Genomic DNA, 25,318 nt, shown 5'->3' with positions numbered 1-25,318 from the left:
GGTTAGCTGTGGCCATGTATAAATGTTAAATAAACTAATTCTTCACATGCTTTAAATCTCACATTGAGATAAATGCACTTTCATTTATAAAGGCACAAAGAGAGTCAATAATTTGACTCTATAGTCATCACAACTTTGCATTTAACAAATGGGGAAAAAAAGCAATGGTGCAGAAATTATAGTCAGCAGAGAATCTAAAAATGGAGGAGCCAAAAAAATTCATAAGTTTTCTTTCTGCAGCAATGATACCCAAGATACTTTTGATATAAGTCTTTTGAATAAGAACACTTTTTAACAACATAGGATAAATGCATTGTGGGTCTATGGGAATCATTACAAAATATGATGGCTTTAATATATTTGAATCCTTCATGATTGCAAGATAGAGTGGGTTTTTATTTCATCTAAAGACAAAAAATGCCTATTCTGTAATATATGCTCTATAAACTTTAAATATAAAATAATTTTGAGTGAATTGTTCTGTTCTCAAGAAGCAAAGCATGTAACCATATTTACTGATGAATGAGATAACTCAACTAAAATATCGAGAAAGCCACTAATTGTGATACCTTGCAGCTTCTTGATTATCTTTAGACAGAATTTTCTAAAGGCATCTGCCCCCAGATGCTTTGGCAAATACATCAAGCTGAATGAGGTTAGGTAAATTTCCATTCAAGTAACACCGAGTCTGCTGCCTCAATTCTAAAGCAGATAGTATAATGCAAACGCAGGTCCTTCCTGCACAAAAATATCTCCAGCCACCAGGGCTTAAATAGTTCCACTATTATAGGTACGACTTTGAGAAGAGCCATGCTATTAAACTGAATACTCACATTTTATGGTTTGCATGTGCTCTTTGAGAAGAGCCTTGCCATTAAACTGAATACTCACATTTTATGGTTTGCATGTGCATTTCATGTTTATTAATCACTTACCCCTTATAATACCCCTATCAGACACTATGTTAAACTTCGCAACAGTTTCCTTTTAGTTGAGGAAGTGGCACTTAATGAACTATACGGGACGGATCTTAATTTCATTTACAGACCTTAAATCTCATGTCTATTAGTTGCAGACAGAGCAGTAACATATAAGCTCCCCATAATTCACTAGTTTTCCTTCCTTTAGTAATTGCAGTTGCTTGGTGTCATTTGAGGAAATCTGTACCAAGCCAGGGAAATTTGGAAAAGAATTAAGAGGACTGCTATGTGGGAGTATCACAGTTGGATCAGGGTGTATCATAGGTGGTAATTCATTCAACAAACATTTACTGATAGCCATGTGATGCAAGACACATGCTAGGTACCGAACCAGAGGCAGCATAAAAACCTTGGGGATCTTATGGGAGGGGACACAAAAGAAGGGGAAGATGCAGGAGGGACAAATCATGTCTATTTCACCAATTTTCATGTTGTTAGCCTGGATGTACCTTTGTGGGTTTCAGGATTAAAATGGTACCTCCAGGGCTGGGGAAAAAAAACTCTAGCTTCTCCCAAACTATTTAATTTGCTACCAGGAATAGTTTACTACCTAGAGGAATGTGAATTAATAACACTTGTCTAGATAGATGAATACATGATGATAAAATATTTTGCAATACAGTATAATAAAATGGTTTAGTAATACCAATTTGTATCTTCCATGTACCAAATATCTCAAAAGACATGAGACATTTTTTCTTCTATCAATACTACCTGCTTATTAAATGGATACAATATCATTTCCTCTTTTACTAAGGAAACCAAATGTCAAGGAAAATTAAGACATTAAGGTTACATCACTGGCCTTAAATAGGTGCTGAAATAAATACTTAGTTTCTTTTCCTAATGTCTATTTTGTTATACTCACTGTTGCCCCCAAATCACAATTTTTTTGTTGCATGTGTGGCATGATTTTTTTTGTTTAACAATCTGAAAAATGATGCCCTGTGTAAAATAAGTAGGGTCTTAAAATTGTATATTCCCCTGCCTCCAATCTTTTCTTTAAATTCTTCCTTTGGACAAAGGAAACAATAACTGTATTCACAGCAAGTAATTGTAGCTTTTATTATCTAGGAATCAAAAGCTAAGAATAGTAGATACATTTTTTAACCTCTGCGGGGGATTTGTTGCCAATCAATTAAGAAAATCCTCTGCTCCCCAGCGAATTTAGGTGCAAACAAAACTAGCACAGAAGCAAAACCAACACAAGAAGGAAGATCCTGTTTAAGCGGCATCTTATGTAGTGGTTTTCAGAACTGAGAGTTGTTAATGAGCACTTTAGATCAAGGAAAACCACAGCAGGAGTATTAGAGTCAGAAGCAGCACTTTTAACACAGCCCCCAGAATGGAGGAAAACATCATGAGATTGCTTTAAAAATTACTCTCAGGGATATTCATTAACACTGGCATGATTTCTCCGATGCAGAAAGGAAACATTAATAACCATCTTTCTTAAATAATCCTGACAGAGAACTAGATCCCTGGCTCTCTAGACAAGACAGGCATATATGCATAAATGCTTAAAGGCTGAAGAATAACACGATCACTGCAAACATGTCAAGTAACCAAAAGTACAATGATCATGCCGGGAATATCACTAAGGATCAGCATATGTCTCTATCGAGGTGATTAAAAATATCTTGAAAATATTGAACAGAAATAAGTTTCCCCATTGTACTCACAAAAATGAAGAAGCTTGGGAAACTGCTTTAAAAGCCCTAGTGAATCACACTAGATTTATCTACATGGGGACAAAAGGGAAGGAATTCAGAAAACAAACAAAACTCCAAAACAAATCCACTGCATTTATTTTTGGACATCTTCCTGTTTTTTCCATGTAAGTAGATTGTAGTCAGTGTCCATTTTTAGAAATGATTTGTATAGATTAGCACACTTCAATTGGAAATAATGTTTCTTTTCATCATCCTTTAAGTGAATTTAATTGATTAACTGTGTCGATACTAAGTTCTTTTGACAGTGAAGGGCCCGGCTCAGGTCTCAGTAGTGAAAGGAGGGGAGGATGGAAGACAATTGCCCTTCACTAAACTCCTAGAACATTCTAGCACTGTGTTCAGAAGTTTGCACAGTGCAAGGAAACGCAGGTACTTCCGGCTCGCCCACAGAGACAATTTACACATCTGTCTATTAACACATGGTAGGTAGTTACATTTAGAGGAAACATACTGACACATCTGTTTATCCTGTGTCTAAGTAAATCTCTTGGTAATTAGCATCTAAACCAGCTGAGAGGTAAGTGGACCAAAGGATTTCACCACAAAAACATCAACAGTTTCATACATATTGGGTGGTGTGGAGAAAAAAAGGCAAGCAAGTTGTGTTTATATTTAAATGGGAATGCATCTTACAATTTGTAATTGTTGTACCATTTCTTCTCGGTAGGCTAGTTCCCTTTTCATCTGATCCTGAAAATTATCTGGTAGGAGAGAGAAATAAGGAAACAGGTTACTTAAAGTGCAAAGCCTACTTTTTTATATATATCTAGTACATTTTTATATCTAGTAAAAATATTTTGGACAGTCCCATAGACAGCCCCACCCCCCAACTTAAGTCTTTTTTTTTTTTTAAAGTAAATAATACAGTTGTGTGAAGAGATGTTTTCAACACTCTATAATTTAATCAGAATAGACAGTAAATTGTGAGAGGGTAAGGTGTATATCTTACATTTCACAGTATGTCGTACTCCATCTAGTCTAATCCCTTATATATAATAATTAGGCAGAAATGTTCAGTGCAATCATGGTCTCTAACCTTTGCACACTGTGCAAGTCACAGGTGTTGAAAGCTTCAACACAGATGTTGAAGTCCGGCACAAATGAGAGGTGGACTTCAGATAGAGCTGATCATAGGAAATGCTCCCTTGTGCATGTAACACTTTCTGGGTAAGGAAGGCATGGGCCTGTGAACTATGCCTGCCTGTCTTTGCTGCCACTCATCTCACTCCTAAGAGAGTGATGAACATACTCTGGCCTGACTCTCCCAACCAGCAAACTCTGTCACCCTGGACCAGCCTTATTTTATGGTCCTCCTGTGGCCTGGTGCCTCTCTACAGACCTCATCCCAATCTGAGAAGGGAGGAACTTTGAGACATATTGTTGTGCAAAATATTTTTGCTAGTCTACCTATTGATCATTTTTATTGCATTTAAGAAAAAAAAAAAAAGACTTCCAAATGTATAGCATAATAATTGCATCTTCTTCATGTGATTTTTTAAAAAAGTATAGATTTGGTTACCTTTGGCTTTTTCTGCCTTGAAGGAGAAATTAACATGATTTCATATTGAATTTGTTGTTGATAGGGTAGTAGCTTGGGGAAACCAGAAACTTGATCAATATCTTTCCCTCTTTTGTTCCTTTCACCTCTACAGCCAACTGGTGTGTATATCCTATGTGTTCTACCTCCATCCTCTCCTCTCTTTGCCATTGTTACCTCCCAAATGTAGACACCTCTTTCCCGAATAGTTTTCTGACAGACCACCTGACCTCTAGTCCCTTTCTCTCCAAATCCCATTCATTCTCCTGCTTAAAAATCTCCGGTGGCTTCCCATTGCTTTCAAGATAATAAATTGTCTACCACTCATGAGACCCTGGGTGCTTAGAGATTAAAAGACTTTGTTCTATTTATTTTTTTACTTTTATCTTTTTATACTATTTGAATTCTTTCTCTAACCTCAAGCAAATAATTTACTTTTTAAGAAGACTGAATCCCTACTTTCACCTCTGAATTTGATGGAACGGAGTGAAGTATGTGGGGCAATGCAAGGACTGAGGGAGGAGACCTCATTCACTCAGGAGTTAAGGGGGAGGACCTGCTTGAGCAGATGTGTGGAGGACGGCCAGCATCCCACACAAAGACATGGAACGAGAAGAAGGGATCTGCGAGTGACTCAGCTGGCTGCAGTAGAGAGCACAGAGGAAATGCCCTGCACCCCGCCACTCACCAAACCACTCTCCAGTCCTCAAATAATATTGTACTTCCTGCTTCTGTGCCTTTGTCTCAGCTGTGGTCTTGCCCTTGTCAAGAGCAAGAGACACCTCCCTTTTCTTTAATGTTCCAATTCAAATGTTACCTCTTCTAGAAATCCTCTCCAATTCTTCTGCTCCTCCTGCTAAAATGAGACACCCTTCTTTTGTACTCCTCCTCCAGCACCCTGTCCATACCTCTGTTAATGCATCCACAATACATACTATGATTGTTGTTATACATCTGCCTTTCAGCTAAACAGTGAGTTCTTAGAGGACAGGAAGGTAAGTTCTAGACACTTTTTACATTTGCAAGGCCCAGCACAGTTCTTGACACACAGCAGGGGCTAGATAATGAATGAGGGATGAAAACAGCACAGAAGTATCCACTGGCAGGTCTGGGTTTGGCCATGGACAGGAACTACCCCATCCTCGGGCCTTAGACCTTTATTTAAAGAAACAAGGGTGTGGAATGATGTGCCGTTTAGGGTCCTTCCTTGCTCTAGCATTTTAAGATTTCATGACAAGGCAAACTGATTTGGTTGGGTTCCAAGCACCCATCTGTCTTTCCTGTGCTGGAGAGAGGGGGTGGCTGAGTTCAATTTGCACTGATAACAATTAGGGGTGAGGCACTGTGCAAGGAGCTGACACCCACCTTCCACCCCAGGGTTCTCTGGAAGGGGGTCAAAGCCCACAGGCTGGGCACAGGGCAGCAGGGAAACCACCTTCCACAAATTGCTGGTTCCAGCACCGCTGGTCCTGTGCCCTGGCCTGCAGGCCTCCAAGGAGATCCGTGTCTCCAGACACCAGAGCACAGCCCAAACCGGCTCCCTCTGTGAAGGAGCAAACTTTCCTCTGAGCCTCGACAGGTTTCTCTGTCCCTCTAGGAATCCCATGTGCCTCTGACCTGGGTGGTAAACTGCGATGATCTAGAAGTGAGGGGGCTGCCTGGAGCCAACCTGGCTGGAACACCTCCCTGGGATCCCAGAAAATTCTGATTTTGGAGGAGGAAATAGCTAAGAGCAGTCCGGAGTGCAAAGATGAAAACTAGTCTTCACTTAATTCCTGCTCATTGTTCTATGATAGTATACTTAATATAATTCCCTAAGTTAAAATGAAAAAAAAATGAAGCTATTAATGTATTAGAAAAAAAACAGTGAATATTTTTATAAGATTGGAGTAGGGGAAGGCATCAAAGGCAAAAAAAAATGATAGATTTGATTAGACAGAAATTTGAAAGTTTGGTATGATGATAAATTATAAACAAATGAAACTCCTCAAGCACAAAACACCATAGCCACCATTTAAAGGTAATTGATACAAACCAAAGAATATTTGCAACATATCAAAGAATTAATGTTTTAGCATATAAAAAATTCATACAAATCAATAAGAAAAATGAACAAATCAAAAGAAATATGGGGAGAGGATGGGAGTATAAATTAGTACAACCTCTCTGTGCAAAGATTTGGTTACAGGGGTGCCATTGTGTGAAACTTGGACAAACATTAAGGTCCAACAGTATATTCATAGATTCCTGTGTCTAGTGAAAAGAGGCAATTTTTTTTGTGTGTGTGTGTGTGTGTGTGAGACAGAGTCTCACTCTGTTGCCTGGGCTAGAGTGCCGTGGCATCAGCTTAGCTCACAGCAACCTCAGACTCCTGGGCTCAAGCAATTCTTCTGCCTTAGCCTCCCGAGTAGCTGGGACTATAAGCATGCACCACCATGCCTGGCTAATTTTTTCTATATATTTTCAGTTGTCTGGCTAATTTCTTTCTAGTTTTAGTAGAGACAGGGTCTTGCTCTTGTTCAGGCTGGTCTTGAACTCCTGAGCTCAAGCGATCCTCCCACCTCAGCCTCCCAGAGTGCTAGGATTACAGGTGTGAGCCACCATGCCCAGCCAAGAGACACATTTTAACTAAAAAAAAAAAAAAAAAGGCAGGTAAAAATGGTGTGCATAACATTTCATTTTGTTTTAAATGAAGGATTTAATATACATTCAAAAGTCTGGAACTCCAAAATGTTAACATTGGTTATCTCTAGGTAGCAAGCTTATGAGTGATTTTTGTTTTCTTCCCTTTTTATTTCTGTATATTTAAATTTTTCTCTGTCAAGCACGTATATAACTTTTGAGTTATAAAGATTGCTAGTTGGAAAACAAAAACCTAACATTTTTGCCATATTCTAAAAGCTGATGAAGATATAATTTAATTGGAGATGAAAAAAATCATTAAGCCAACTTCTCTAATGAGAATCACTTACAATCCAACTATTTTTGGAAGACAATAGTACAAAAGGAAGTAGCAAAGAAAAGCAATGAAGTGCAACATGCCAGCCAGCACAGTGGTAAGTTCTGGGCACTGCAAACACAGATGCAACTTGGAAATCCAAACGGTTTTCCAAACAGCAATAAAAAGTGTCCAGCCTACATTCCTGGACCATAAATGAGAAGAAAATCCAGATGGTATATATGTTTCATCTGGGAGATCCTACTAAGCAAGTGACAGGCTTTGGGGCTCATTTTGTTTACATTGTCTTAATTTTGATATCACTGTTTCCAAACAACTATCAAGACTTTTGATCTGTATTCTTTTGGAATTCTCCCCTATCTCTTCTTCCAGAGGATGCTACAGAAAGAAAAAGGAAGAAAAGAAGGAAGGAAACCACTGAACATCAAATGAATACAGTAACAGCCACAGGTGAAAGCTGGAGACAACCATATTCAGGCAGATGAGATGTAGTTTGTTTTTAATAAGAAGAAATTTTAACAGTAATTTGGAAGAGTAATTCTTTTTTTAAATTTAGAAATTTATTCTGTTTAATCCACAAGCTTTATATAGCTTTAGTTTTTAAAAATAAACAAAAACAAAAACAGTGAAATCAAGACACTATTTCAAAGTCTGGGCCCTTCCAGCCTTCCAAATACAAGAGCTTGGAAGAGTCATTCTTTATAAGAACCTAAAATGATGACATTTTAGATGAAATCTAAACTTTTCCATAAAGCCCCATTCCTTAGTCCCTCCCTGTAATAATTGGCCTTGCCACTCAGTTCTCTCAAGTGCCAAGAATTTGTCACCATAACTGCAAATCGAAGGGCTCAGTTGATGAACCCTGGCTAATCTCCTTTATACAGCAGTCTTCAGTGATCCAATCTCATCCTTCATCGTCAGCTTTAATGTCTTCAGATATGACACCAATATTTCTATCCCCCATTTACTGAGAGTGTGTGATGCGCCCACAATATGCCAGGAGCTGCAGGCAGCAATGGAAGAACATTCTGAGTAGCTAGCTCTTTCCTGAACCTATTTATAACACGGTAAGGTAGAGGAGAGTAGCACAAGTGGAACAATCAGGGGAGGAGCCAACACAGAGCACCCTAGAAATAGACCCAGTAGGTCTTCAGGAGAGGGTGCCTACTGCAAGAAGGGGAAGGCTTCTTGGAGGTGGCGAAACCCGAGCTGTGTCCCCGATGAGGAGGAGGACCCGGCGGGGGGAGACATTCCGGACTAGAGGAACAGAGTATGCAGAGGTGGAAGGCGAAGGGACAGAGCAGTCAGCCAGGGAACTGGAGCTGAGCATGGGGAGAAGTGGATATAAGGGCGGAGAGGCAGGGTGAGCCAATTATAGAGAGTTTAGAAAGCTACTCAGGAGTTCACTTAGATACAACCTGAGAAGCAGCAGGGAATCATTACAGCTTCTCGATTGGAAGACTTGGTCCCAAAGGCAGAGTTTTAGAAAGAAGGGGCTGATAGCCACAGGCTGGGGTGGAGAAAGGAGGTTGAGGACACAGGGCACCCTGCTGGTGACGACCTTCTCTGTTCACTGACACTTTTAGCAAGTCCCAGGTTGAGGGGCTAGGCTCTGAGGTTCTACAGATGGCTCGTGGGAAGAAAGTAAAATGAACAAAAAGTACAGCACAAGGAGGAATGCTATCATAAAGGAAGGTAGAGGGTGTGCGAGGAGAAGAGAGGAAGAAGAGACAGATTTGCTAGGGACGGGGGACACAATGTGGTGGCAAAAATGACTTCTGGATTGACAGCTGCAAAACCGATCAGACCAGTCATTAGTGGGCGAGCTTGGAGTGGCAGCATTTGGGCTCACCTTTAAGCCTTCACTCCTGTGCAACCTAACGTGATCGTCATTGCAGAGCATGTTTGACCAGCCATTGCACTGTCATTTCACATGACTTTGATAATGGCGGAGCTCCTCTGCACCCCTTTTCCCAAACACCTGTTTTCTTAGCATACCCTCCCCACCTCTCTGCTCACGCCCTACCCGGTTCGTCAATTAAACATATATTGTCTGCTAGGGAAACAAGTTTCACTAACTGTTTCACCCTCTGTAACTACAGCTCAGTAAAGCTCTAGAAGTTCTGGTTTCTAATATTAGCTGGTTTACTATCAAGTCCCTGCAGGAAGGAAAGCATCGAACTTTAAAACAGTATAGAGTAGCAACAACTCACATTTGTTGGTGATTACTACACATCCGCCATCATGCTACGCACTTCATACCTTTTGCTCATTTAATCCTCCCAGCAACCCCAGGAGGTAGGTAGTAGTATCATTTTTTTTTTTTTTTTTTTTTTTACTGTTTTATTGTTGAAAAAGAGGTTTGGGATGGTGCCCAAGATGACTCAGCTAGTGAGCAGGGGAATCAGAGTCCAAACTTAGAGATCTCTTGATTATCCCCCAGGCTTCTCTGCCTGCTCTCTAATGGCCAATGCCTGCCTCGCCACCTCCCTGGGGCTCCCCATCACCGCCATGCAGAGGAAGTATTCATGGGGAGCTGTTCTGGAAACCTCTGTCCCAGCTAGTGTACAGACTTACTTGTTTCCCCTCCTCCTTCTCCCAAACTCTGCTCCCCAAGTACAGAGACTTGTTTCTTCCTCCTGCTCCTCCATCCTCCTTTCTCCCCCATCTCCCCTACTCTTTCCTTTCCCTCTTTCTCTGCCTTTTCTTCCTTCTTCTTTTCTTTCTTCCTTCTTCTTCTTCCTTCCCCTCCTCCCTCTTATCTTTTACCCTTAGCCTCACCATGCCCAGGATTCATTCTGATGGTCCCCGTTAACCCTCAGAACCACAACCAAAAGCCCAATATTTGGACCCAATTATATTTTATTTTATTTTGAGACACAGTCTTATTCTGTTGCCCAGGCTAAAGTGCTGTGGTGTCAGCCTAGCTCACAGCAACTTCAAACTCCTGGGCTCAAGCAATCCTTCTGCCTCCGCCTCCCAAGTAGCTGGGACTACAGACATGCACCACCATGCCCGGTTTCTATGTATTTTTAGTTGGCCAATTAATTTCTTTCTATTTTTAGTAGAGATGGGGTCTCACTCTTGCTCAGGCTGGTCTCGAAGTCCTGACCTCAAGTGATCCTCCCACCTCGGCCTCCCAGAGTGCTAGGATTACAGGCATGAGCCACTATGCCTGGCCTGGACCCAATTTTAGAAATGCTTTTCTAGAGCTCAATACCCTCTCTTTTCCCTCCTTTTGCTTCATAATCACCATCACAAGTGCAGCTGACATTTACTGAGCACTTATTTGGTGCTCAGTAGGTGCGCAGCACGTCACATGGACCCTGCCACTTAGTCCCCTCATCCTCCAATGAGACAGGAATCATTTGCCCCATTTTATAGTTTCCAAGATCATACAACCAGCAAAATAGTAGAGCCCAAAAGTGAACTCGAGTCTGGTAGATTTTTGAGCCTGCATTCTTAAAAGTCACATGATACAGCTCCTAGCCTGGGTCCCCAGTGGCCTAAAGGAACTGAATTTTAGGTGTTGTGATTGTGAGTGCCTCTGTACTGCCCAGTAAAAAGCTTTGCAAAACTCTCATGAGAATTATCTATGCTTCCTTCCGACAGCTTTCCAAAATTCAGTTTTCCTCTTTTTGTCTGAGTGAATCTAAATCTGTCTGCTAGCCTCACAGCCCTTCACATTTAGTTAACAAGCACATAATATGTATTTGCTATTTTCATCCGTGTGAAATTGACTGCCTCTTTGTGGTGTGTCTAAACCACGCATTATTCAAACTTGGGCACACACATGCCACTTCCTTGGTCAGTGGAGTACGTTACAGAAAAAAGAGGAAATTTTTTTATTGCTGTTTAACTAAAGTGTTTCATATATGTGGCAATCACAGAGGATGCATATTAATTTTGATAAAAATGATGAATGATAGGTCTGAATCGAAACTGGCCAGTTGCACTGTAACGTTCTAATGTTTCTGTTTAACGGAAACATGTTGTACGATAGAGCAGTTAATAAGGAAAATATAAATTACTGTGAATTACTTAATTCCTTGAGATGATTATTAATTAGCTTTTATTAATGGGATCAATTATGGCTTCATAGGGAGTTACGAGGGAGCATTAGGGATTCAATGGGACTTGGACCCACTCTGCTGGATCTAAAAAGCAGGGATTTGCAAACTCAACAATTAGGTAAACATCAGCTTATGGAGAAACGAATCATTCAATGTCTGCTCCTTGCTGCAAGGAACTGTGTAGCTTTTCTTAAGATACAGTTTTAGAAGTTGGAGAATCCTGGGTCCTTTGGAAGCACTTCTTTCTAATGATTTTAAAGATATTTTGATAATATGTTTTTCCTTTTCACAAAACTACAAATATTATGATGCTCCTAAATACACTATCAAAAGCTATTGGCTGGTTGGGCACGGTGGCTCATGCCTGCAATCCTAGCACTCTGGGAAGCTGAGCCAGGTGGATTGCTTGAGGCCAGGAGTTCGATATCAGCCTGAGCAAGAGTGAGACTCCGTCTCTACTAAAAATAGAAAACATCAGCCAGGCATAGTGGCACGTGCTACTCAACATCGTCTCAGCTACTCAGGAGGCTGAGGCAGAATTACTTTAGCCTAGGAATTTGAGGTTGCAGTGAGCTGTAATAATGCTACTGCCTCTGGCTGGGGTGATGGAGCCAGAGCGAGACTCTGTCTCCAAAAAAAAAAAAAAAAAAAAAAGCTATTGGCCATTTTCCTTTTCTCAATCCTATTCTAAGACCCAGTAGGCATCTCTGAATTCAGAATACCTGAAGCTCCATGAGCTCCAAACCCCTCTTTAGGTATGGGGGATCACAGACGTGGCAGACCCTACTGGCCCTGTGGCCAGAGCTCTCTTCCATCACAGAGTACCTCTTCATTGTGACCCCCACTAAGCTTTCTGCTGAAACTCAGTTTGGCGTTCATGATACAGGACACTGGCACTATTCAAAACCGCTCCCCAAGTATATCGTTCAGTTGTGCTGATGATTATTACATTTGGAAGCTCTGGGGAGTGCAGACCTTCGGGCTGACATTGAAATTATCACAATTACTGAAGAACCTTCCAGATGCTGGTTTGGCTCTAGCACAGGAATTGCCAACTTGAGTTTTGTGATGCCTGAATTAATAACAGGGGGCATGCTGACACTCTTAAAAAAGTGTCTCAGAAGAAAATTAATTTTCAATGTATGTAATTAGGAAAATAAGTTTGCATACTATTTGCTTTTCCCCTTCCTTTCTCTGGAGAGGGGAATGTGACTAAATGAAACTCCAAAAAGCTTGAAAAACACTTCGGTGATGTGTTTTTCCAAATATGATCCAGACTAGGGCAGGTAAATTTTAGAAATCTGGACACCTGCCATAAAATCTTTGGAAATTCCAAGCCTTTTAGTGTAGAACCAATAGTTTTTAGGCTATAATAGCTCCTTCCCCCAAATTTAAAATGGAATTTTAACATTAAATATGAATGGAAAATCTAAAACTATTAAAATTATACCAATTTGATTTAATGAAATAGATTTGTGTACATTGAATTGTTAAAGTTTACATTTTCATATTTATACATAGCTCAAGCACCAGGAAGTTATTCAGAAATTACTTTTTTTTTTGTTTTCCCTACCTTAGAGAATATAAATACCTGAGTAGTTCTTTTGATTTAAAATTTATAATCTAAATTTTATCTAAATATATTTAGATATTGAATTACATATTTACAGAAATATTTTAAGATACACACAACACACATGTACAAATGTCTATCAATAAATATATACCAAAAGGTTCTTGTAAGACATTTCATCTGTGAGTTGATTCAAAGCATAAATAAGAGAAAATTAAATTTATGAATATTTAGACAGACTAGGAAGACTGTTGCTTTGCACTATTACTTAATATTTAGAATCACATTCTTTAAGCCTAATAATAGAAATGTCTTCAATGATCACAAATGCAATGAAATAAAAAAGATTTCTTACTGAATACTGGGAAAGATGTGTTTCCTTTTAACACTTGAAATTCTTGTTCTAGTCGTCTTCGTAAATCTATTTGTTCAAATAAAACCTTCTGAAGTTCTTCTAATAAAGAAAAAAAGAAGAGTCATTTTACTAATCTTTATAAATAACTCTCCAGAGAACTGTTATATATGGCAATTTATTATTATAAGACAAAATATTTTACCAGTTTAAAAAGTGTTGCATAGACATAGGATAGATTTTGTGCAGAAATCCATGAATATAAATCAATGTAATATATTATTTTAAAGTATTATATTACAGTGTCATGTATTGATTGATATGTATGCATTAATCTCAATTATATCCACCCAATGGTCCATATATTATTCATATGTTGCTTGTCAAGCTTAAAATATGGTGTAGAACAAAAATATCCTCCTATTATCTCCAGTTTTTGAAAGCTAAGAGAAGTTCTACAGAATTACAACTTTTCTTTACCTTTCCCCATATTTTCCACATCCTTTTTGAGTGAATGAGGTGAATTGGTTTCTTGTGTGTGTTCACCTTTAAAAAAAGAAGAAAAAATATTATTAGTTTTGTATAGACTATTTTCTGTTTTTGTTTTTTTTTTCTTGTCATTTTCTTTTAATATCTGCAAAGGAGCTTATTTACTATGACCTGAACTTAGAAGTCCTCAGAACCAAATGTTCTCTTCATTTGCTCGCGCACAATTCCCCTGAACCACGCAGGAGAGCTGTGGAAAATGAGGACAGAGCCTGCCCGGCCTTCGATGGCAGCTCGGTGAAAGCAGATTCCTGAAAAGTTATCCCCCGCCGTGGGGCCCTCATTACTATCCATCCTTCGCAACGGAGATAATCGCTAGAATGGGCAAAAGAGGAAGCTGGAAGTCTAGATTTCTGGTAAAAATCTGATCAGAGTCCCATGACTCCTTGAAGCGAGGAAGCCTGGCTGCAACGGGAAGAAAGCCCCCCAAGACTGCAGAAGCAGGGGGCTCCCAGCCTTCTTGGGCCACCAAGATCTGGGACAGTGAAAAAGAAGTGCGTGTAGGGGTTGGTGATGGGGGCTTTGAGTTGTCCTTCCTAGAGAATTTATAAGCCTCGAGGGGTTTCTTAACAATTGTAGTTTGTTTAAAATGAAGAAAAATCAACCTAAAACAGAGATGCGAAATAAATTAGCCTATGTGAGTTTGTAAATATTTACTTGCTTGCTGATAGTCTCTTAACTACTCATCTCCGACCAGTAACAATTACATTGTGAATAAAGGTTAAATTGTTATTCTCACCTATTTAGCTTATGCGCTAATTAGAATGATGGCAAACTAAGAAAATGTGTTTATCTACAGTCATAAATTGAGTCTACATAAGCCAGAAAAACTAAATAAGCCGAACAAATCCAGTCATTTAGTTTATCAGAAATTTTTTTTTTCAACTTTCAACCTGCTATTCACAATACTCAAATAATTCAGTTAAGCTTTCTGTTTCTGTCTGAAGAGATACGGCAGCAAGGACAAAGGGACTCCTGGGGTTTTATGGATTCCCCTCCCCCACTCCCAGGAGTGACTGATCCCTCTTCTGTGGCCCCTTTGCAGGGTCTTGGGCATGGCGCTGTTTGCTTACCCCCTTCCTCACAAAGTAGACTGAGTGCTACTTGGAGGCAGGGGCTGTATCTTTTCTGTATGGCCAGTGAGTGCCTAGCACAGTGCTGGACACAAAGTAAGCACTCAAGAAGTTGTCTTTAGTTGTTTCTGAAAGGGACCCCAGGAGGTTGTAATTCTAAATTACAGCATGGGCCAGAATTCATCATTTCAATTATCTCCTTACTACTTTATTTCCCTTAGAAAGAAATAGATTGTAATGGCCCTGGGCACTTGTAGGAATACTGGGAGATTTCATTGTCAAGGTAAAAATGTCTGCAAAGAAGGAAACAGAATCTTTCCCCAAAGCAACAGCTAATAGTATCATGGACAGAAAAGAAAATCTTCAACGTGACATTATAAATGGTGATTCTGCATTTCACCTGATGACTGTCAGGACTGTGCATTACTGGACTGGGATTCAGTCCAGTAATGTGTGCGTGTGTGTGTCTAAATACATACATGTAAAGATACATATATGCAAATATTCCAGGACACATGCATAGTTAGGGGAAAGAGTCTGATAATATCCTTAGCATCCTCAAGTTCCTTAATAGCAGGCATTTTCTATAATATCTAGATCATATCCACGTAACCTCATTTCCACTTTCATTTTGGATGTGATCTCTCTTTAAACGCTCAGATGTACCCTTGAACCTCAACACCTTGGCTTTCTTCTTCATATAATAAGAAAATAATGAGGAAATACCTGTGAAACTTTTTAAATATAGACCTCAATGTATCATTATTCCTAGACAATACTATTATCTAAAAGAAGAGAAACATGAAGGTTGATAACAAATCATTAATATATAAACCAAGAATAATGGTCTTTTGAAGTGAAGATAACTGCATAGTATATGCAATTTTGCCTGTGTTTACTCTAGTCTCAGTTAACCAGTTAAATGTATGGAAGGTTCATGCTCACCTACAACGTTGAATCTGAACAAGGGAAGAAACAAACATGCACATATCTCTGCATTATCTACTGGGCATAATGAAATGGTGTCATTCTACAACTTTCTCAAGCGCTCAAAACATCATTTAAATAAGATCTTTATTCCTGAATAGGCAATTCTAGAAACTGTGTTCTTATCACATTATAGACTATATTCTTTTTGATTTATTAGTATATTTTTGTGGACTATTCATCTTACATCATGTTTCAGTTAGATAACTAAATTTAAAAATTAAAATAGGATATGTCAAAATGCATTTCTTTTCTACTTCTACTTCCATACCACATAAAGCTACTACATGGGTATGGGTATGAAATCACTAAACAAATAGCTTTACATGAGTATGAAACCATTAAACAAGTAGCTAGTAAATGTAAATGATATTAACCACGGCAAATCTGACATTAATAATAAGCTTTTCTCTTCATCAGCTCTGTGGAGGTTTTATTAACATTTTGCATCAGTGTCTATTTCAAACAGCTATTTTACTGCAACTTCTGGGGACCATTTGCCAATTTTAAGCTTAGAAGATTCAAAGGTCTCACTTACAAAGGGCTTTTTAAGAGGGCTAAATGTTAGGTAGATAAGGAGCACAGAAGCTTCAGCTGCCTTTTGTGTATATTTTACTGGACTGTTGCCTTTTGTATATTACTAATCTGTGAAAACCAGATTGTTAATGGTGGTTAAAAATGACCTCTGGGAGCCTGGATATGTTTGTTCACTATTACTGCTAATGTTTTCCATCTGGTTAAAAAAAAAAAGGCAGTCTAATACTAGATTAAATAAATGTGATTTAATTGACAGGGAGCTTCCAATTTTTATGAAGATTTTATCAGGTTAGATGCATTTTACTTTTTCAAAATTAATGAATGGGTTTCAGAGAAATTAAAAAATTAAAATGCTTACTTTCCTTTCCTCTGTATTTCCTCCTCCCTTTTTAGCAAAATAGGGAAGGCTTCGCGAATTTGTGTGTCATCTTTGTGCAGAGGCCATGCTAATCTTACCAGTATTGTTCCAATTTTGGTATATGTGCTGCTGAAATGAGCACTATATTCCCCTTTTAAAAAAATATTACAAAAAGCATAGAGATGTTAATTGTGTGGAGTTATATTAGAGAAAATTATACATAGAAGGAGCAACTTTCTCAGAGGCCTGGCCTCAAACATGTCTAAGTCAGATTGTAGAAGAAAACAGTGAGGTGGTTTGAAGCTGGAGAGTAATGAGTAATTAGGGCAAAAATGCACGTACTCCCATCATATACTGAAATAGAAAAAATGCATCCCATGGATGGATGTGATTGAAAGTTGCTCCTGGGGGCGGGGTGTCTGCATCAGCACTCCAGAAGAGCACGTTTGTGGGATCAGTTCATTGTGACCTGTGTGGTTTCCAAGAATCCTCCTTGCCCAAAAGGGCAGAGGCCACACAGGGTCATGTCAGGGAAGCTACACTGCTTCTGTGTGCAGCTGGAGGCCAGAGAACCTGGGACCACAGAAGTCCTGCTTTCCAGCTCCCTCCAGGGTCCCCCAACATCAGGTGGTCCCGTGTTCTAGGTGAATGTTCCACCCTACCCTTGGTTCTGCCCTCCCATAGTCATGAGAGAACTAGGTCCAGGAGAGAGGAGCATGAGAATGTGCCATGCTGAAGCAGACATGAGCAGTTCATGGCAAATGAGGAGAAGGTGGGAATATACAAGGAAAAAAAAAACAAAATGAAAAACAACCAATAGATTCAAAGCACTACCTTTCAAGGCACAAGAATAATTACTTTCTCTTGAATATCATGGCACACTCTGCTCAAGAACTTACAGTGGCTCTCCCTGTGATCTCCATCAAAGAATTCACTTTAAATTCCTCCCCCAAAGCCCCCAGTTTCGCCCATATCCTTGTCCCACCTGCTGAGCCAACCTGTATTACCCTATTACCAAACAGGAACCCTTTATTCTAGACTTTATTTCTCACATCTGCTGCCTGGCTCTGCCTCATACTGTTTCTCTGGCCTAAGGAAGCCTCCCTTCTCTTCCCTGTCCATTTGAAATCAGAATGCCACCAAGTCCCTACTTGTTATGGACTGAATGTTTGTGTCCTCTCCAAAATTTGTATGTTGAAATCCTAACTCCCAAGGTGATGGTATTAGGAATGGGATTAGTGCCCTTATAAAAGAGACCCTAGAGAGCCCTCTTGCCCCTTTTTCACCAAATAAGAACACAGCACCAGACCCTGAATCTGCCAGTGCCTTGATCTTGGACTTCACAGCTTCCAGAACCATGAGAAACCAATATTGTTTTTTTTTTTTTAATTTTTTTTTTATTTTGGCATATTATGGGGGTACAGATTTTAAGGTTTCAATAAATGCCCATTCCCCCCCCCCCAAGAAACCAATATTGTTTAAGCCATTCAGTCCATGGTATTTTTGTTATAGCAGCATGACCAGACTAAGACATTTCTCTTCCCTAAGCCTTTCCCAACTTTTGCAAATCCTACTTATCCATCCCTTCCTGGGCTGAAGTGCTTAGAGTTTATCATCTTTACGCTGCCCTTTTGTAGCCAGGATTCTAGTGTTTACCTATATGTTAGTTTGGTCTTCCCCAGCTAGAAAATATATTTTCTGAGGGCAGGGAGATCCTGCCCTATGGGTAACCCCCATCACCTCTACCTTAGAAAGGGGTACAATACACATTCCACAAATACTTATTACACTTAATTTAATTCATTATGGCCTATGAAAGACATACCCACTAATGCTATTATAAATTCTCAATTGTCATGAAGAGTTTTTTTTTGTTTTTGTTTTTTGGAGACAGTTTGCTGGAGCTCTGCTAAAATAGAGTGCAGTGGCATCATCACAGCTCACAGCAACCTCAATCTCCTGTGCTCAAGCAATCCTTCTGCCTCAGCCTCCCAAATAGCTGGGACTATAGGGAAGTGCCACCATGGCAGGCTAATTTTTTTATTTAGCTATGTTGCTCAGGCTGGTCTCGAACTCTTGGTCTCAAGCAATCTTCTCACCTTGGCCTCCCAAAATGTCGGATTACAGGCATAAGCCATTATGCCTGGCCATGAGGAATTTTAAAACACTGCCTCATTCCTATGAGTAAAAAAAGCACATTTTGATCCATTTGTATATTCTGACTAAATTAAGCTAGCTATAATTTCAGTTTACTGGGAAGTTTGTGATGTTCCAACAGAAAATAAGTTTTGCTCTCATCTGACATTTTGAAAATTTCTTTTAGGGACAAACAAAACCATAGAATTGAATTTTAACCAAGATCTGAAAATAGTAATTAACATATATGTCTGCTGTGGCCTCCAAGGGCAAAAATGCCTTACAGTTTTGTAGCTCATTTAATTATAAAAGTCAAATAAGTAGGTCAGAAGACCTGTCCTGTTGGTAGACATGGGACAGGAGAAGTCGATTAAACAGACGTCACTGTTCTCAAGCTAAACTCTGAATTCAATAAATAAGATCATTCAAATATTGTACCCTGCATGTGTATGGGGTATACTATGGATATAGGGTACAACATGAAGCTCTTGTCATTTGAATAAAGAATAAAACATTTGGCATTCACTTATCCCTTCTATGGGACATACATTCTCTCTCCTCCCCTTTCCTTTCATCCCCACTTGGTTTCCTACTCCTTGTCTTGGCTATCTCCCTTTTAAATTCTCCCTGGAGCCTGCAACCAGCTTAGAAACACTGCCCCAGCCCACAGCCCCAGGGGCTAGCAAGTTGCTTATCACTGAAAGAGCTTCTGTGTTCTCCCAGTATTGTTGTTGACAACACTTGAAAAACATTTGGAGAAAATGCTTCCTTTTATAGAAAAATGTGTGTTATTTAATTGCATACTCAAAGGTAAATTTAGTAAATAAAATTATTTTGGTTTGGGGCTGCGTCATGAAATACATGTGCACTCTAACATTTGGATGAAGAATGATAATTTCAGTCGAGAGTCACATTTTCTTTAGTTCATGGAGACTCGTGTGCTAATGTCTGTTCTAGTGCAGGAGAGCACACCTGGGAAGGGAAGTCATGTCCCAAAGCTGCAAAGGGTCTCTGCATGCTGTTCCTAATGCACTGTCATGACTTTGGGGGCTGGGCTAAGGTTCTGCCCTCTTGCCTCCCAACGACCCCAGCAGAGGGCCTGGCCCCTGTTGAACAGAAACTCCATGCACACATGTATAATTCCCAAATAAACTCTGAATTTTAATAATTTATCTTAACCTTTTCATCTGGCTTTAACTGAGATTTTCTGGAATTTTTATTTGCTCTTTCTCTAACACTATTTTAGAGGTACAATTTGGATGGGGTCAGAGTTAATCTACAGTTAGTATAACTAGCACACTTAATAATAACCAAAATTTAGCGCAATATGTGGTTTAGTGAGGTTTTTAAAAACACTTTGCATTAAGGCAAAAATCAATCACATAGAAAGCAAGGTTAAATAATTTTCTCCTCTATCAGTGGGACACAGACTTCTGCTAATTTCTTGGTGTTAAATTCTACATTAAACTACTTCCCTTGTGACATTTGGCACTTCAGAGAGGTCACAGAACAGAAGAGAAAAAGAAATCAATACCACTGGAGAGCATATGTTACAGAATGAACTAACTAAATATTAACTCCATTAGCAAAAAAAGAAAAAAAAAGTAGCAAGTACAAGATTAAATAATACCAGTGGGATTGCAGTAAACTAAGAGTTACATCAAACTGTATAATTCATGATCAAAATTTATTGCACGTTGTATACATATTGCTTCTCAAATCAGTAAATTAAACATCTTGGATGAGTGGATCTTGAGTCCATTTACAATTCTCTTGAGTTTTAGAACTGGTGTCAAAACTGTCTTTTGTAAAATTAATAAAGGGCCACAAGGTGGGAACTGTAGTAGGGGCCTGAACTCTGCAAAGGTATAGACATAGTTAAAATATATATATATATATCCAGCCATTGTTCCCTAGTTTGCTTTCCTCTAATTGCTTACTACTTAGGAGTCAAATCGCTGATAGTCATAAAGATTCTTAGCTTTCTTCATTACTTCTATAGATAACATCACTCTTGTGAAACCTAAGGTAAGTTTTTGAGATATGTTCCAGGCCCTGCATTCCAGCGGACAGGCTGAGCCATTCAAACCAGTGGCCCAAGGAACTAACTCAACCGTGACTGTCACCTGGGAACTGACTCACCACAAGAAGACAATTTCTACACCCCTCTGCTTCTACCCTGAACCCAGCCAGTCAGCAGACCCAACTGCCTAGCCCTTTGTCTGCCAAACTACCTTTAAAAACTCTTTCTCCCAAATTCTCTGGGAGATGGATTTGAGAATTTCCTTCTGTCTCCTTCCATGGCCCCTGAGATAGTAAACTCTTTCTCCCCTGTAACTCCTGCTGTCTCAGTGTGCTGCCTTCCCTTTGAGCAGGGGGCAATGAACTTGGTTGGGCTGCAACAGTGTTGTGAGTTAATGCTACTTAATATTTTTATTCTGGAAAGTTTTCATTGTCCTTCTCTATCTCTGTGAGTTCCACATAGATTTTTAAAAATCATTAGTAAGAAGGAAATTTTTCATAGAAGTTTCATAAAAGAAACTGATATTTGAAATAGGAGGATTATTTAATTTCAAATACATATATTGAAAGACCACAGGATATACTGTACGTAACTAAATGTTGGTAGTAAATTAGAGGTGGGGGGTTTTATCAAATTTTACAGGTAGATAAACTCGAGCACAAAGTAGTTAAAGGGCTTACCCAAAGTCACTAATAGATCTGAGAATTAAAACTCAGATCTACTCGTCTGTGCTTTTAAGAATGTTTCTTCTTTTCTTGCTTTTTTTTTTAAAAAAAATCATAAGCATGTTCTAAAATAGAATAGAATAATAAATCAGAGTGCTTCATCCGCTATATATTCATGAGAAGTGTAATTGCTTCTTACTATTCTCAGAAATCTGTCCATAGCATATTAAGTACACCAGAGAATCATACCAGTGAAAATCAAATTGATTTTAAAACTTCTATACATACAAGATGCAGCTGCACTACGAGTCCACGGGTGCTGGCATTTCTAAAGTGAAAGGGATTGAAAAGTGGGGATGACTCCACTTCACCTGATTTCCTTGACCTGGAATAGCTTTGAGCTGTCTTAGCAGCTTAGCCCACTGCATTCAATTTCAAATCACTTAACTTCACAAAAGTTATTCAAAATGGATATGCAAAACCTTACTCTGGAATTGCAAGTGAAATACTGTCATTTATATTTTTGAGTAGGTAATATTTTGACCAAACTACCATCCCTTTAATCTATCTGACTTGGTTTTAAGCATGGGTTTAATTTTAAAGAGATCTATAGAAAAAAGTTCTACTGGCTTTTGGGGGAATTTTGGCTGCTTAAAAACCTCATGGATTGGTCTCTCTAATAATACAGAATTATAATTATATCTGCTGTGTGTAAGGTTAATGACCACTAACAGGGAGGTTTTTTTAAAAAATCATTTAAAAATCTAATTTTTTTGAAATTGCAGAAAAGTAACAGTTACCAATAAGGCTGAGCGGTTGAAGGAAGGCTAAACTTAATTAAAATGATGAACTACAAAATCAACTGAAACTAAGTATTGTTGCTAAACTTTGTATTAGGGATCAATTAAAGCAAGTATGTACCATCGAAAAGTATGTCTAAATCCTTACTTGTTTACAGAAAGGTCATACAAATCTCCTGATAAACATTTATGATTGTGACAGAAGTAAAAAATTCATATAAAAATCATAAATTGCATACTGACTTCTCAGGCAGTTTGAAAGGACATTGCATTCTTCTATGTTATAGCTACATATGCATAGAAATTAATATTGACATTTTCCAGTAAAGTTCTTGTGACCCAAGAGTCCAAGATAAATTAAACATTGGCTAAAGGGATGCATGGTTATATAAACCTTATTGGATGGGATTTTGTGCAGACCACCATTAAACTACTCATACTACATTCCAACCAATCTGCCCCTGCTTCTTGATTGGAAGCAATCTGAGGGCAAGGACTGCTGTTGAAGTCCATCTCTGAATCCCCAGAGTCTAGCAAAGTACTTAGCAAGCAACAGGCATTTGAAGATATTTGTGAAGCAAAGAGTACATAAACAAATGAATGTGAATGCTCTCTTGTAGAAGTTAACAGTTGCTACACAGGGAAAAGTATCTCCACTAACAAGTAGGGAGTACTGGATAAAGCCTTTGGCTGCTACCACTTCAAAACAGTTAATCACAAATGTTCATAATCACCTGGGCTCATCTGACTTTTTTTTTTTTTTTTGATACAGAGTCTCACTTTGTTGCCCAGGCTAGAGTGAGTGCAGTGGCATCAGCCTAGCTCACAGCAACCTCAATATCCTGGGCTCAAGTGATCCTACTGTCTCAGCTTCCCGAGTAGCTGGGACTACAGGCATGCGCCACCACACCCGGCTAATTTTTTGTATATATATTTTTAGTTGGTCAATTAATTTCTTTCTATTTTTAGTAGAGACGGTGTCTCACTCAGGCTGGTTTCGAACTCCTGACCTGGAGCAATCCGCCACCTCCCAGAGTGCTAGGATTACAGGCATGAGCCACCATGCCCGGCCCTGACTTTTTGACACTTTGCCAAATAAATGCATTCCTGGAATCTGACCACAAGTAAATAAATGAATATCAAAACATGAGCCAACAGGGCCCCCACTCAGGGATTTTTCTCAAATGAGCATTTCAATATGAAGACCATAATCTAATCTTTTCTACAAGCAAGGACAGCTGAATGCGCACAGAGCTAAATCCTACAACAACCCAAACCCTTAAACACTTTTTGGTGTTTAACACATCATGTTCACATGTTTGGAAAAGAAAAAAAAAACCTTTAAGGATGAAGTTCTCACGACCTAAGATTCCAAGAACAATTTAACAAAATATATCCTTCCCCTGAAATTTGCTCATTTTGATACTATGTTTTTATCCCTTCCACATCTCACCTGTCTCCCATTCAATACTGGATGAGATAATATTGTATAATCTACTACCTACATGCTTTCCTGAATAATGTGAGAATGAAATTGTGATATGGAAAATCAATGAGGAACGAGTTTCTCTGGGAATCTGTATCAAATTAATTATTGTAAGGAAGGGACTAGCAATATATCAATAGTCTGACTAGGTGTTATCACAAATATAACTATTGATGGTATCGTCCTGAGCTCCAGGCACTGTGGAATTTTTATGTGAACACAGATCTTGACTATACTTTTACTTCCTTTCTTTTAGCATTTATATTTCCATTTGAATCAAACAACAGTGAATGCCATGGTTTTTGTTCACTCTGGCGATCATTCTAGGGTTCTGATGGCTTTTCAGAGTTTACTGGACTCAACAAATATGGGAAAAATAAACCCCTTTCAGGCCAGGAACTTGTTTGCAAAATCCATTCAAGTCAGAGGAAGATGAAAGAGAGAAATTCAGGTTTTAACAATTATACAGAGACTCTTAATAATTAAGATAGGAAATGAAGAGCATATAACTCTGTTCTAATACATTTAAAATTCTAATGGGTATGCACAGTTGTTGAAATGTTAGCTTAAAACTTTATACAAATTATGAATACTAGCTGTAAATGCAGTATAGGAAATTAAAGTTCCTAAAAATAAATGATTTCAAAATTGTGAAATTCGGATTTTCTCATTAAATTTATGGAAACTATTTTAAACATTAAATTATCCCATAGTTTTGTACAAATCATTGTTCCCTCTTGAAAAAGCTATTGTACATTTTACATCTTTTATAACATATTTACAGTTTAAAAAAATTCCTTTAAAATTTGTGCCCAAATATATGTTAGCAGAAGTATACTAATGACGATTGATGTTTATCTAGTAGCTAAATGAAGTTCGGGGTGTCAGGTTCAAGGTCTAAATGCATTATTTAGTTAATATACTAAATACATGTATATTATAATTTGAATGTTAATATCACCAATAGCCAACTCCAAAATAAAAATTTCCAAATTTAGGCAGTCAAAACCACCTTAAAATTAATGCATATAAATTACAATGTACTAATTTTAACCAGCAACACTAAATTAAAACCTATTTTAAGATCAGTGAATGGAAAGCAGGGTCTATATCCTGCCTCTGAATGGGTTACATTATTAAAAAAATACACAGTCACTGCTACATGCAAGTTCTTATTTTACTGGACGTTGGGCTTCACAGGGCCTGCTTAGAAAATGAGGTCATACATAAAATTTTTAAAAAGTAAATAAAAATTCCCCCAAATTAAGTAAGTTCTTGACAGTGCCACTGCTTTTAAATTCTCTTTCAGAGCTTTGTCTATTTTGGTAGAGGACTGGGAATTCTCTAAGTGCTCATTGGTCGGACAACACAGACCTAGCAAAAGTCTCAATTCACTTCAGCAGTTGAAAGGGCCCGAGTTAATTTGCATTCACTAGAGTACATATAGACTCCCCGTCTGTGGTTTCCAGGCATGGGAGAAATTGGGCTACTTTTAAATCT

The 25,318-nt window shown here is 38.6% G+C and overlaps 1 protein-coding gene and 1 non-coding gene across 3 annotated transcripts in view; both read right to left on the bottom strand.

The window, feature by feature from the left end:
- Window positions 1-25,318, bottom strand: part of SKOR2 (SKI family transcriptional corepressor 2) — a 43,614-nt gene that overhangs the window by 9,923 nt on the left and 8,373 nt on the right. Inside the window, exons 5-7 of one of the 2 annotated variants that reach the window (XM_020282355.2) lie at window positions 13,688-13,753; window positions 13,211-13,309; window positions 3,347-3,414 (exon numbers count right to left, since the gene is read on the bottom strand). In XM_020282355.2, coding sequence (XP_020137944.1) covers window positions 3,347-3,414; window positions 13,211-13,309; window positions 13,688-13,753 — 233 coding nt within the window. Of the gene's footprint in view, window positions 1-3,346; window positions 3,415-13,210; window positions 13,310-13,687; window positions 13,754-13,883; window positions 13,926-25,318 lie in introns of those variants that run through there. The other variant, XM_075993763.1, reaches the window with a different exon arrangement.
- On the bottom strand, window positions 16,744-16,850 carry LOC142861762 (U6 spliceosomal RNA). Its single transcript, XR_012912915.1, has one exon. It is a non-coding gene; the product is annotated as a U6 spliceosomal RNA (small nuclear RNA).

Source organism: Microcebus murinus, chromosome 17, assembly GCF_040939455.1.
Source record: "Microcebus murinus isolate Inina chromosome 17, M.murinus_Inina_mat1.0, whole genome shotgun sequence".
NCBI lineage: Eukaryota > Metazoa > Chordata > Mammalia > Primates > Cheirogaleidae > Microcebus > Microcebus murinus.
Note: the sequence above shows the minus strand (reverse complement) of the source record. Positions and strands in the feature narration are given on the sequence as shown.